This window comes from Ascaphus truei, chromosome 21 (genome assembly GCF_040206685.1).
Source record: "Ascaphus truei isolate aAscTru1 chromosome 21, aAscTru1.hap1, whole genome shotgun sequence".
Lineage (NCBI taxonomy): Eukaryota > Metazoa > Chordata > Amphibia > Anura > Ascaphidae > Ascaphus > Ascaphus truei.
Window position 1 is genome coordinate 11,805,886 of NC_134503.1, and position 14,007 is coordinate 11,819,892.

At 50.6% G+C, this 14,007-nt stretch overlaps 1 protein-coding gene across 10 annotated transcripts in view; it reads left to right on the forward strand.

Moving 5' to 3' along the window:
- The window catches only part of DAB2IP (DAB2 interacting protein), a 613,541-nt gene that overhangs the window by 523,045 nt on the left and 76,489 nt on the right, over positions 1-14,007 (forward strand). For all 10 annotated transcript variants that reach the window (XM_075578970.1, XM_075578968.1, XM_075578971.1 and 7 more), the window contains one exon: positions 821-1,375. In XM_075578970.1, the coding sequence (XP_075435085.1) occupies positions 821-1,375 (555 nt within the window). The remainder of the gene's footprint in view (positions 1-820; positions 1,376-14,007) is intronic.

A 14,007-nucleotide genomic window follows, 5' to 3' on the forward strand; every position in this document is an offset into this window, starting at 1 on the left:
AACTTCGGTCCTCAAGACCCACCAACAGGTCAAGTTAAGGATATCCCTGCTTCAGCCCATGTGGCTCAATCAGTCCTTGCTTCAGCACAGGTGGCTCAATCACCTGTGCTGAGGCAGGGATATCCTGAAAACCTGACCTATTGGAAGGCCTTTGAGGACTGACGTTGGCCACAGAATGGAACATTTTACCACGGTCTCTTGGCCGCAACCAAAATCCAAATGGCGTTCTGCCGCTAGGACACTTCACCGCAGGGCAGCCGACCGCAGAACACTCTGCCGCAATATCCGGTCGCCGTGCACCCGACCCAACAAGCCAAGTCTGCCGCTCCGACAACTGCATGTTTAAATGTCCCGTGCAGGATCGCTACACTGCTTAAACAGGTCACTCTGACACACCATCTTCAAGCGTCCCGCGGGATATTTAAAGATGGCGCATTGGAGCACCCTATCTAGGTCCCGCGTGGGACATTTAAACATCCAGTTGTTGGAGCGGTCGGTCGGGCACGGCAGACCTGGCTTGTCGGGCGCAGGAGTGGACATCTCAGCGATGTGTCCCGCGGCAAAATTACTTTGGTCGTGGTGAAACATCCTAGATCGCGTTGGCCACCCCTGTATTACACTGTTTTACCTCTGTGCAATATTTTCTACAACCTACAGAAACACTGTTCACCCAAAATATCATTCCTTTCTTTTTAATAGCGGAGTTTTATGTGGGAACATAAATCACTATTTTACTCGAAGGCTATCACAATTTTATGGTATTGTAAAGAAAAGTCATAAAATGTTAACAGTTTTGTGTCTATTTCCCCCCCCCCTATAGGACAATAGCAGAAGAGTTGAAAACTTGTTAAAATTATGGATTATAGAAGCAAAGGACCTGCCAGCCAAAAAGAAATACTTGTGTGAATTATATCTAGATGACGTACTTTATGCACGAACTACCTGTAAATTGAAAACCGATAACGTGTTTTGGGGGGAGCACTTTGAGTTCAACAACCTCCCGTCCCTCAAGAACATCACAGTGCACTTATACAAAGAGACCGACAAGAAGAAAAAGAAAGACAAGAACAATTACGTGGGGCTGGTCAACATCCCCATTGGGGCCGTGACGGGGAGGCAGTTTGTGGAAAAGTGGTACCCCATCTCCACGCCCAACCCCAGCAAAGGCAAGTCTGCTGGCCCCATGATCCGCATCAAGACACGTTATCAGAGTATAAGCATTCTTCCCATGGAGATGTACAAAGAGTTTGCAGAGTATATTACCAATAACTACATGGTGCTGTGCTCGGCCCTTGAAGGAGTCCTCAGTGTCAAGAATAAAGAAGAGATGGCATCTGCTCTGGTCCATATTTTACAAAGTACTGGAAAGGCCAAGGTAAGAACCTGGGTATTCAATTCTGCATCTGTGTCTGAGTTGCCTCTGCTCTTCCATTGAGGTACAGCCTATCTTGGCACAGTATAGGTTGGGATTACAACACCTCTGCTCTTCCATTGAGGTACAGCCTATCTTTGCACAGTATACTGTAGGTTGGGATTACGACACCGTGAACGCGGTTTAACACTTAACACCTTGACAACTCTTCCAATGGCCGTTTCATTATTTGTTGGATAGCTTTGCAAATGAAGGCCCGAGTGTCTTGGTTCACAAAAGGGAAAAAAAAGTCTACAAATATCCAATACGTTGTTTTCTTGGGAGCTAGTTCATGGTTTGTGGATCACAGTTGCAGCCAATGTTAATAATCCCCACACAAAAATGTTATTATGTTAAATAGAGATGAATTGGCTCGTTTAATAATAAAAATAAATGTGGTTCGGATGAGAAATAAAGGGATTTGTTAAGGGGTGCTGGCTCAGTGGGCGTGTGTCATTAATCTATAGTCTTGTTTTACATTTGTTCTGCGTAAGGGACTAGAACCAGCACAAAATATAGACGATTATTTAATCTGTTAGAGGCAGTGACCGTGGGCTAAATGTACTGTAGCTGGACCAGGGGAAACCTGGTCTCAAGCTCCGTGCCCAGTGCTGTGCGACCTCAGGCAGGTCAGTTGATCTGTGAGCTTGTGCGGCAGGCACACAACGTGAGTCAGTTATCCTGTGATATATACCTGCAGGGAGGAGGTGAGGCACAGTGGTTGAGATGCTTGCCTGGAATATGCAACATTGCTTCCAGCTTCGGCCACTTACAACTGTGACCACTTACAGCTTCCCAATTGGGCAACAAACTTCCACCCCAGGGGTGGCTGCACAAATGCCTTAAACCGCTTTAAGGTGCAATCCCGCAAAGTGAGCCAGTTGAAGAATTTCGTAGGGACCTCTGGATTGGGAAGTGTTTGTCAATCAAGTGTTTTCTTTCCCCTTATCCCCCCCCCCTGTCCTTCTCAGAGAACCAATAAAGATAAGGGGAGGTGGGCGGTGGGGGCTCTGGCTGTACAAGGTCTTGCTGATCACACAGTGACATCTCACACAACGGAGCAGCCCGAGGAAATCAATCCGCTCCCAAGTCTCACTTTTAAATAAATTAAAAATACTTGTGTGTCGGATTTGGGTAACGTCACTGGAGTTACATTCCAATTACCACATAATAGTAAAAAAGATTTGGGAATGAAAAGTACTTTAGAAGCACAATATCATTATTTGTAGTTGAAATGGATAAGAAGTGAAGAATGACGCACTGTGAGTGCTCATTTACATATCATTACCCAGAAGCACTGTATGCTGAGCGATAATGTGGGGAAGCGCCTGTCCGAGACATGCAAATGCACCACAGGTGGGGGTTTTATTTACTGCACACTGTGTGCTGGAGGGTTTGTGCCACTTTTTTTTACCCACCATAACTTTTTTAATGCCTGGTTATACCCTAGTGGTTTCCCCAAATCACCATTTTATCTAAATCTGTAGGTTGTATCGTGGCCACAAAGTAGATAGATGAGAAATAAAACTACCGGTATTAAGAAAAACAGTGCTTGGACAAACCAGCGCTTATGATAGTACATTCTCCGGTGTGTATGCAAACATACATGGTTTAATTGCTAGCTTCCCCCGCTCCTTTCAGTTTCTCCCACAGCCCTGTTTTGACAGAGATTGTTGGCAAGGCCTGCGCTGGAATTATTTGTGGACAGAACTATTCACGTTCACAGTGGCAGCTGGCAGCCAGCGCCAAGCGTTCAGTCGGTTTGCTCCGCTGCCAGATTTAACAGGACCGGATTGTAACATATTTTAGCAGTCTAATTAATTTCTGGGGAAAGGCCCATCAGCTGGTGGAGTGGCATCCTGTAAGACTCGACCCCCCAAGAAACCCCCCTCCCCAAGACCACCCCAGACCCCCCTCCAACCCCCCTCCAAGAGACCCCCCTCCACCCCCCCAAGAGACCCCCTCCACCCCACCCCCCAAGAGACCTCCCTCCACCCCCCCCAAGAGACCCCCCTCCACCCCCCCCAAGAGACCCCCCTCCACCCCCCCAAGAGACCCCCCTCCACCACACCCCCAAGAGACCCCCCTCCACCACCCCCCCCAAGATACCCCCCTCCACCACCCCCCCCAAGATACCCCCCTCCACCCCCCCAATAGATCAGGTTTTAAGGATTATCCCAGCTTCAGCACAGGTGGCTCAATCACCTATGATGAAGCAGAGACTGATTTAGCCTCCTGTGCTGAAGTAGAGATATCCTCAAAACCTGACCTGCTGGGGGGGAGGGGAGGGGGGGGAGTGGGGTGTCTTGAGGACTATAAGCAGTGTGGTAACTGATATTCTTCCACCACAGGTAACCCGTTGGTGACTTATTGTGCAGTCGCTTGTGTCTGGAAAGTTGTGTATCTGCAATCAGCCACTTGCACTACAATTATGTGGACAGATCATACTCTTTTCCATCAACGCCAGGCTCCATTTGATGTTTGCGAGTACAATGTGAAAGGGAGGGTTACCTTAGCCCAGAGACTAAGGGGATCAGATTATGATTTGGTGTTTAAAGCAGCAGTGTGCACTTTTGTTTGCATTTTAGGTTTAATAGATCTATTCTTGCCCTGTCCAGCTTTTATTTTTGCACATTAGATGCTTTGTTCAGGAGATGTCGGCGTTTCAAATATTAAGTGTCCGGGATGTTAAAATGGAGCTCTCCCCAGAGCCCAGTGCAGTCTAAGTGTTACCAAGATAACCTCAGAAGCTGGAGATTAAGAAAATTATTTTTAACACTAAAAAACATGCATAGGGTGGGAGGGGGTAGCAGCATGTGCTCAGGGGGGGTAAGATACTAACAGCATACTGTACATGTTAAACTCATACAGTCTTCTGGAGAGATTTTATAGCCACAATCACCTATCATTTTTTCCGTTGGATAAAACAGTGTGGTCGCTGGAGCAGGTCAGTGTCTGTTTTATTACCGAGTCCCCAGGCTCAGGATATGAGCCTATTGGAATAGAAAAGGGAGTTCACTACGGCAGCCACTGACCCAAGGGAAGGGAGCCTTTTCCCGTGTGCATTGGTGTGTCACCATGACATTGACAAGCGACCAAGAGTGTTGAGAAATCAGACAGCTAGAAGACGGGAATGGTGTGTGTGTGTGTGTGTGTGTGTGTGCCTGCAAGTGTGATGATAGTCATGCGTTCATGGGCGCAATGCCACTGCTTTCTGTGCGCGAGTATTTCAGAATAAGCTTGGATTTAGCCCGGCTTGGATTCGGCCCGCGGAGGGTGGTAACCGTGTCCGGCATTAGAAGAAACCCGTCTATTAGAAAGAATAAAAACAAATGTAGGGTTACAGGTCGTGTTTTATTGGCTAACTGATCGTTCGAACTCACACAAAAAGACAAAATTAACTTCAATCTCAAGGGTAGAGCAGGGAAGATACCAATAGGTATCAAAGGCAAACGAATGCACAACACACAATCAAATATAAATAAAAAAAATAACCAGTAAAAACTGAAAATAACAACAAAAATCAATGAGACCGTGAAGGTAAGATCAACAAGATGTATTCATATAGAACAGCATACAAAATGGTGTAGGCAGCGGAAACTCACAGGACAGCCCCATAAACAGGCATTATCAGCATGAGGTGTGGCGCAGAATAGCCCGGGAGTGGAGAGGAGAGAGTACCGTGATGTAGACAGCTCTCACGGAGGGTCCGTTGCGCTGACGACTCCTCCAGTGGTCGCGTCACAGGACTTCATGATGTTTTATTACTTCCCAAGTCTGACAGATTTCTGCGTTTGGGTTTTTACACAAAGCTGTGGCGATTGGAGGAGCCATACAATAAAGATTTGGCAGTTAAGTGCAAAGTACTATTGACTCCTGACGAAGCCATTTGCGAAACGCGGAATCAGACGCGCGTTGAGTCTTTGGTACTTGCGGCTGTTCCTGCAGTTGAATCCGGGTCTTGCTGCGCCGTCACGTGGGGCGCAACTATCGCGAGAGGAGGAGAATCCGGAAGTCCTGTGACGCGACCACTGGAGGAGTCGTCAGGGCAACGGACCTTCCGTGAGAGCTGTCTGCATCACGGTACTCCCTCCTCTCCACTCCCGGGCTATTCTGCGCTGCACCTCATGCTGATAATGCCTGTTTATGGGGCTGTCCTGTGAGTTTCCGCTGCCTACACCATTTTGTATGCTGTTCTGTATGAATACATCTTGTTGATCTTACCTTCACGGTCTCATTGATTTTTGTTGTTATTTTCATTTTTTACTGGTTATTTTTTTTATTTATATTTGATTGTGTGTTGTGCATTCGTTTGCCTTTGATACCTATTGGTATCTTCCCTGCTCTACCCTTGAGATTGAAGTTAATTTTGTCTTTTTGTGTGAGTTCTCACACTTTTCTACTGCATTTGTCATCCCAGTCACTCAGTTCTGTGCTCACAGAGTTGCACTATATATCTCTCTGTTTTATTCCTTATGTACCCATCGGTGACCTGCGCTCCCTGATTTCCATTAACCACGTTACACAAAGGATCACCAGCGAGGGTCGAGCAGCAAATTGTCACCGTTTGTATATTGTATTTGATTGTTTATTTGTATATTACTGTACGATCAGAACATCAACAGGAGCGCCTGGTGAAAAACCTTTTCTCTTCTAACTGATCGTTCAAGTGAAAAGCCATATTCAGAGATGCAAGTCGGGGCATTTAACCCTTTGTTACCCAAGTGGCTAGCAACGCCGTGAACCTCCAGCCACTCCAATTAGGAGAACGGAAGGGAGATAAAAATAAACAACTATTCCATGTTTTCCTTTGCTGGTGAACGATCTGCTAACATCTGTTTGATTGTATGCCAATCCGAGCATGGGATGTTAGTTTGGAGGACTTGCTTAGCATTATTCTGTTCTAGATTAGCATAATGCTTACTTTGCCGGCAAGTTTTCAGCAACCCGCAGCAGAATATTTAAAGCAGCCTTTATTGACTAGCAACAAATGTGTGCCATTGATTTACAACGTGGCCTAGTTTCTCTCCATAGAAACAGTCGGTATTATTGGTGGATTTTTCTTCATCGCTCTTCTCTGAGGCTCGCGACGTGCCCTTCCACTTAAAGAGACCCTTCACGTCTGCTCAGAGAAGCCATAGCCACGATTTGCTTTTAGTAGTGGACAGCTGAGCAGTGTTTCCGTGGAACGTGGATTTAGGACATGCACAGGTTGTAAAACAAGTTAACCCACGGGGGTTCTCAACCCCAGTACTCAATATCCCCCATCAGATCAGGTTTTCAGGATATCCCTGCTTCAGCACAGGTGGCTCAATCAGTGATCAATTCAATGACTGAGCCACCTGTGCTGAAGCTGGGATATCCTTAAAACCTGACCCGTAGGGGAGTCTTGAGGACTGGAGTTGAGAACCTCCGAGTTAAACCATCAGTCACCACTTCGGTATTTTGCATGTGCACTTTCCACTTAAGCAAGGTCACAATAGAAGTATGGAAGTCTTCCCCGCCTTCCACCTGCTTGGTCAATGGGCTGTTTTTATAAATAGAAATGGAAAAGGGCAATTCTTCATTAGTGTAAGTTGTGAATGACTGCCGTATAACGCAGAGTTAAGGCTGTTATATAGTGTGCTCTGCGCCGTGCGCGGCACTTAGAATTGGCTGTGGTTAGTCAGCCCTTCTATACAAGGGCTGCGCGCGCGCACGGCAGTGAGCGTGCATCCGGCCGACAGCGGGGAAATAAAGATTTTGCGCCGGTACCGGTGCTGAAATGTATGTACAGTGTGTGTGTGTGCGCGTGTGTGTGTGTGTGTGCGCGCACAATGTTAATAAATATTTAAATTTTTACGAATAATAATAAATTACACATACACACATACAGTACATACACATACATACACAAACACACATAAACACACAGTACCTTCACACAGCTCACAGCTCAGCATACACACAAAAAGCGCATGGCCGCACACTCTATAGAACAGCCCTAACTCTACAGAGCTCTGTAGACCTTGGTACCTGTAATAGATATTGCGTGGTCCTGTAACCTATGATTAATGAACACTCAGACTTCATAGGCCTATGAAGAGAGAATAGATGTCTTCACAGGATATTAGGTAGCCTTGGTGATGTACTCACCGAACTGTGGTAGCAGAGTTGCTTGTCGTGAGCCTATTGAAGTGAACTGCAGCTATTGATGTTTAGTAGCCAATCCCATACACTACGACCTTGAGCAACTGCTTATTACCCAACAACCTTGGCTCCCTGTTCATACTGAGGTAGTGAAATTCCTATTCCATTAAACGTTCATTGGTGTCCCCCTGAGAACCTAAAATAAACAAAGCACAGTCACACGTCTCAGACAGGTCCAGAAACCTACCTTTCCCCATTATCTCTTGGCATACACTGCTTCCACTGCAGCTAAGGATTCTGGGTAATGACATGTATATGAGCACTCCGTGTGCCACTGAGAACCTACAAATCTCACTCGTAACCCTTGATAGGTACAGTATGGGGTTCAGAGAGCAGCTGCCAGAATATGAGAGAGGGACCAACAGTTAATCAGCCTCGAACGAGCAACACAATATACCAAAAATAGCACTTCTTATATGAACATCTTGTCTATGTTCGGAAGGGTAAAAAGGGGGTTTATGGAAAGAATTGGTGAGGTGACTAATGCTAAACAAAACCAAGGGAGAAATCAGAATGATTGAGCCACCTGTGCTGAAGCAGGGATATCCCGAACACCTGGCCTGTTAGTGGGTCTTGAGGACTGGAGTTGGCCACCCCGGTCCGATTCAATATGCTGTGAAGCAGATTCCTGGAAGCGGAGAATAGTTAAGCTCCATCCAAATGAATGAGACTAAAGTCTTCTCCTCCACTACATCTTCTCCAATGGGAGCCTACGGCTGCGTCCATAGTGTGAGCTACGCGAACAAAATGCAGCAGCTCTATAGGGCTGGCCATAGTCGGTGCGAGCGCAGGCGTGGCAGAATTTTGTCGTGCGACGGCCGGGCCACGTGAGCGGTTCAGCCACTGAGGGTGAACCAGCATTGTGACATCACGGCCACGCCTCCCTGTCACAAGCGATCTGAGTCCACAGATCGCTCGGGCTACAGTCGCGCACAACGCCATGCGCTCCGTCCCGCACCCACTATATCCGAGGCCGAACATTGAATGCAAACTTAAGGTGCATTCAAGTTGCCATAAAGCTGAAATGGCTCACATAGCAAGTAAAAAAAACTATATGTTATGTCTTAACCAAATATCGGTGTAATTGATATTACAAAGATTCATAACCCCCCCTAAAAATGTAACATATTCGTGTTCTGTGGAAAAATATTGTTTTTATTTTTACCCATTATCAGACACGTTTTATCCTTCCCTTCATCTGTTTTTTCAAGTAACTGCATCATAATTATTATTATTATTTTACTAAGGGAAAAGCAGCATCTTCCATTTATCTGCATATACAAGGTTTCACAAACAAGGTCATCACAAAAATGATTGGGTGAATATAGTCAATGTTTGGTTATCATGGAAACCTACAAATATTTTGCAAACACCGTACTTGTCTGATTTATAATTTTATGTATTATTAAAAGGTGCCAACTACCCACATTTAAAGCAGCAAAACAAGTAGCAGCGTGTGATTTAATTGTATTTATTTTTTTCATTAGAGGGTTGAAGCAGGTGGTCTCCGGAGCGGCTGTGTTCATTTCAGCTCCGGGGACCGGAATCTCTGCGGAGTTTAAATGTCCAAGTCACGCGGGCCAATAACAAGCCACAGGGGATGATGTCACGGCTTCCCATTGGCCCGCGGGACATTTAAACGCTGCCATTATGTTAGCCACACAGTTCCCTGGCTGCAGATCCCGGCACCCCCTACAGCGGTAAGTATCTCTTGAAGCAGGGGGTCCCTGGACCTGAAATGAATGTGGTTCAGCTCCAAAGACCCCCTGCTTCGACCCTGTAATAAACGTGTGAAATTGCATGGTCTGCTGCTTCAGCACAATAAACATATTATTGCCATGAGTGCGTTTGCATCCACTTTGCTCCAAGAAGAGACGGCACTTGGATCATTCGGTTTCAGATCACAGAAACCAAGCACTGCTATTTTTTCCCAAAATCTTCTCCCCATCATTCGGTCCTTGCCTCCGTGAGAGAGCCCATTTTGTCTCCTGACATTTCGTAACTAGAAAGATGACAGAAAGTCCTCTCCACTTAAGTTCAAGATGAAATGTCATTGCGGGGCTGAAGTGGTATGCAATTATACTTTAAAGCAGCATTTCATCTTCATAGGAAAGAAACACCAACCGTTCTCTCTGATATTATAATACAAAGTATCTTTATATACTTCTCCCCCCCCCCACCCACCCAAAGATCACAGTTTTCCATAGAATAAATATATATAACCCAAGTTCTGCCAGATGGGAACAGCAATGGATTACAATGGTCTGCAGCCCTCACTGGCACTATAGGAGGTTGAAGTACTACTGCAGGTTCTTAAAGTTTGTAGCCAATTGTTATTCCTGCTTCAGCACAGGTGGCTACTGATTGCACCTCCTGGGCTGAAGCAGGGATGCGCCTAATACCTGACCTGTTGGTGGGCCTTGAGGACTGAAGTTGGCTACCCCTGGACTAGACGTATCGGGGTGCAGTCCTCTGCCCTTCTTGTTTTAAAGAAGTATCAGAAGGTTAAATGCAGTGACAGAAGGCAAGCCCAGCGGATTATTATAGCATATTACAGTATTTATTAGTTTTATGTTTAAGCCATGGCTCCAGAGGCTTTACCACATCAAAGGGCAAGCCCCTTCAATTAAGGGTTAACACAGGGGTTGTTGTATTATTATTTATATATTATGTACTCAGGATATGTGCACTGAGACCCACCTTAACAGTTGAGTCCCACACCTCTGGTTACTCATATAGGTGTTCGTATTATACTCACCTTTTTTGATTGCAGGACACTCCTTTTGAGTGTTCCTGCCATCCTTATCACTGATCCAGAACTTGGTATCACATGTTCAGACTTTAGGATCATAGCATTTAATACTCGTTTTAATCCCCAATATTTTAATTAGTGGTTTATTAAAGTTGTTTTAAATCCTACATACCTCACCCAATAGATGTATCAGAGTGCCCAAACTAGGTTTCTTTTCTCTGTTTGTTGTTCATAAATACTTACCTAGGGGGCACCTACATCGCTATCACATTATACTTATTGACAGCTGCGGGGGTCCCCTAACTAGTACTTACTTAACACAGGGGTGCTCAACTCCAGTCCTTAAGGGATAGAGAGTAGTGTATTGTCTCACCTACGTTAAACCTTGAATTAGAGAGTTATCCCCTGCCGCTACAGGGGTTACACCCTTTAGGGCAGGGGTTCTCAACTCCAGCCCCCAAGACTCCCCAACAGGTCCGGCTTTCAGGAAATCCCTGCTTCAGCATAGGTGGCTCAAGCAGTGGCTCAGTTTTCGACTGAGCCACTGCTTGAGCCACCTGTGCTGAAGCTGGGATATCCTTAAAACCTGACCTGTTGGGGGACTTGAGGGCTGGAGTTGAGAACAGTCATATGTAGAAGCACATGCACACCGCTGGTAGGTGCTGGAGGGGGGTACTTATCTGCCGGTGCGCTGTATCCAGGGAGGTCCAGACATCCCAGAAGTACTCGAGCAAAGGAATGGAAGCAGGCACACGGTCTTTCTAAAGGTGCAGTTTATTGTGCCACCAAAGGTCCAACGTTTCGGCAAATAGATTGCCTTTATCAAGGAGATCTCCTTGATAAAGGCAATCTATTTGCCGAAACGTTGGACCTTTGGTGGCACAATAAAGTGCACCTTTAGAAAGACCGTGTGCCTGCTTCCAGTCCTTTGCTGGAGTTGAGAACCCCAGCTCTGGGGGCCAGAATGTCTGCAAAACAATATCTTATACTATATTAGTGAAAGCACTGTATGTTTGCCTGCCTGGATGTCCGGTGTCCCTAGGGGAAATCTCATTGGTCCCTTGGCCCGCCCGCCCCCGCACACCTCTCATTGGCCTGAGGCGGAGTGACGGGCCAAAGGACACACAGGGACACACACACACACAGGGACACACACACACACACAGGGAACACAGGGAACACAGGGACACACACACAGGGGGACACACACACACACACACAGGGGGACACACACACACACAGTGACAGACACACACACACACACACACACACGGACACACACACACAGTGACAGACAGTGACAAACACACACACACACACACACACACTCACACACACAGTGACAGACACACACACAGTGACACACACACACACACACTCACACACACACACACACACTGTTACATACATTAGCGGGGCTCACAGTGTTAGCAGCACCCGCGTGCACCTCCTCCTCTCCCCGTGTCTCCCGCGCTTTCACCCCGACCCCCCCCCCTCCCCCGGCGCCGCTACAGTCAGCGGGACACACACACTATTATTACCCTTTCAGCGCCCCCCCCCCCCCCCACCCAGTGTCAGCGGCCGTGCGAGACCCCCCTCTATATCTCCCACCTCTCCCCCCCCCCCCCACACATATACATGCCCCCCCCTCCCCGGCGCTACAACTCACCCCTCCCCGGCGGGGGAACAGCCAGTGGCCAGGCAGGCTGCCTCGCGGCGCCGAGTACCCAAGATGGCGGCGCCCGGGACACAGCGGGGGAGCGGCCACAACACGCTGCCTCCCGCCTCAGATCCACGTGGGACCTGCCGGATGGGTGAGTGAGCGGCCTTCCCCTCCCCTCCACCCCCCCCTCCCCTCCAGTGTCAGTGTCTCCCCGATACCCCCCCCCCCCGGCGCCGCTACAGTCAGCGGGGGAGCGAGCGAGCGCCCGGGACACAGCGGGAGAGCGGCCACAACACACTGCCTCCCGCCTCAGATCCACGTGGGACCTGCCGGACGGGTGAGTGAGCGGCCTTCACCTCCCCTCACCCCCCATCACCTCCCCTCACCCCCTTTCACCTCCCCTCACTCCACTTCTCCCTTCCACTCCCCTTTACCTCCCCCCCTTCACCTCCCCTCCACCCCCCCCCCTTCACCTCCCCTCCACCCCCCTCCCTTCCACCCCCCCCTTCACCTCCCTTCCACCCCCCCCCTTCACCTCCCTTCCACTCCCCCCCCTTCACCTCCCCTCCACCCCCCCTTCACCTCCCCTCCACCCCCCCCCCCTTCACCTCCCCTTCACCTCCCCTCCACCCCCCTCCCTTCCACCCCCCCCTTCACCTCCCTTCCACCCCCCCCTTCACCTCCCTTCCACCCCCCCCTTCACCTCCCCTCCACCCCCCCCTTCACCTCCCCTCCACCCCCCCTTCACCTCCCCTCCACCCCCCCCTTCACCTCCCCTCCACCCCCCCCTTCACCTCCCCTCCACCCCCCCCTTCACCTCCCCTCCATCCCCCCTTCCCACCGCCTCCCCCCCCTTCCCACCGCCTCCCCCCCCTTCCCACCGCCTCCCCCCCCCTTCCCACTGCCTCCCCCCCTTCCCACCGCCTCCCCCCCCTTCCCACCGCCTCCCCCCCCTTCCCTCCACCTTCCCACCGCCTCCCCCCCCTTCCCACCGCCTCCCCCCCCTTCCCACCGCCTCCCCCTTCCCCCCCCTTCCCACCGCCTCCCCCCCCCCTCCCACCGCCTCCCCCCCCTTCCCACCGCCTCCCAGCCCCCCTTCCCACCGCCTCCCCCCACCCCTTCCCACCGCCTCCCCCTCCCTTCCCACCGCCTCCCACCCCCCCTTCCCACCGCCTCCCACCCCCCCTTCCCACCGCCTCCCACCCCCCCTTCCCACCGCCTCCCACCCCCCCTTCCCACCGCCTCCCCCCCCCCTTCCCACCGCCTCCCCACCGCCTCCCCCCCCCCTTCCCACCGCCTCCCCCCCCCTTCCCACCGCCTCCCCCCACCTTCCCACCGCCTCCCACCGCCTCCCACCGCCTCCCACCCCCCTTCCCACCGCCTCCCACCCCCCGCCTTCCCACCTCCTCCCACCCCCGCCTTCCCACCGCCTCCCACCCCCCGCCTTCCCTCCGCCTCCCCCTTCCCACCTCCTCCCCCTTCCCACCACCTCACCCCTCCCCCCCCTTCCCACCACCTCCACCCCCTTTCCACCACCTCCCCCCCTTCCCACCACCTCCCCCCCTTCCCACCACCTCCCCCCCTTCCCACCACCTCCACCCTCCCCCCCTTCCCACCACCTCCCCCCTTCCCACCACCTCCCCCTCCTCCCCCTTCCCACCACCTTCCCCCTCCTCCCCCTTCCCACCACCTTCCCCCTCCTCCCCCTTCCCACCACATCCCCCCTTCTCTCCCTTTCCACCACCTTCCCCCTCCTCCTCCTTCCTACCACCTCCCCCCTTCCCACCACCTCCCCCCTTCTCCCCCTTCCCTCCACCTCCCCCCTTCTCCCCCTTCCCACCACCTCCCCCCTTCTCCCCCTTTCCACCACCTCCCCCCTTCTCCCCCTTTCCACCACCTCCCCCCTCCTCCCCCTTCCCACCACTTCTCCCCTTCCCCCCCCGCTCCCCTTCCCCCCCCGCTCCCCTTCCCCCCCCGCTCCCCTTCCCCCCC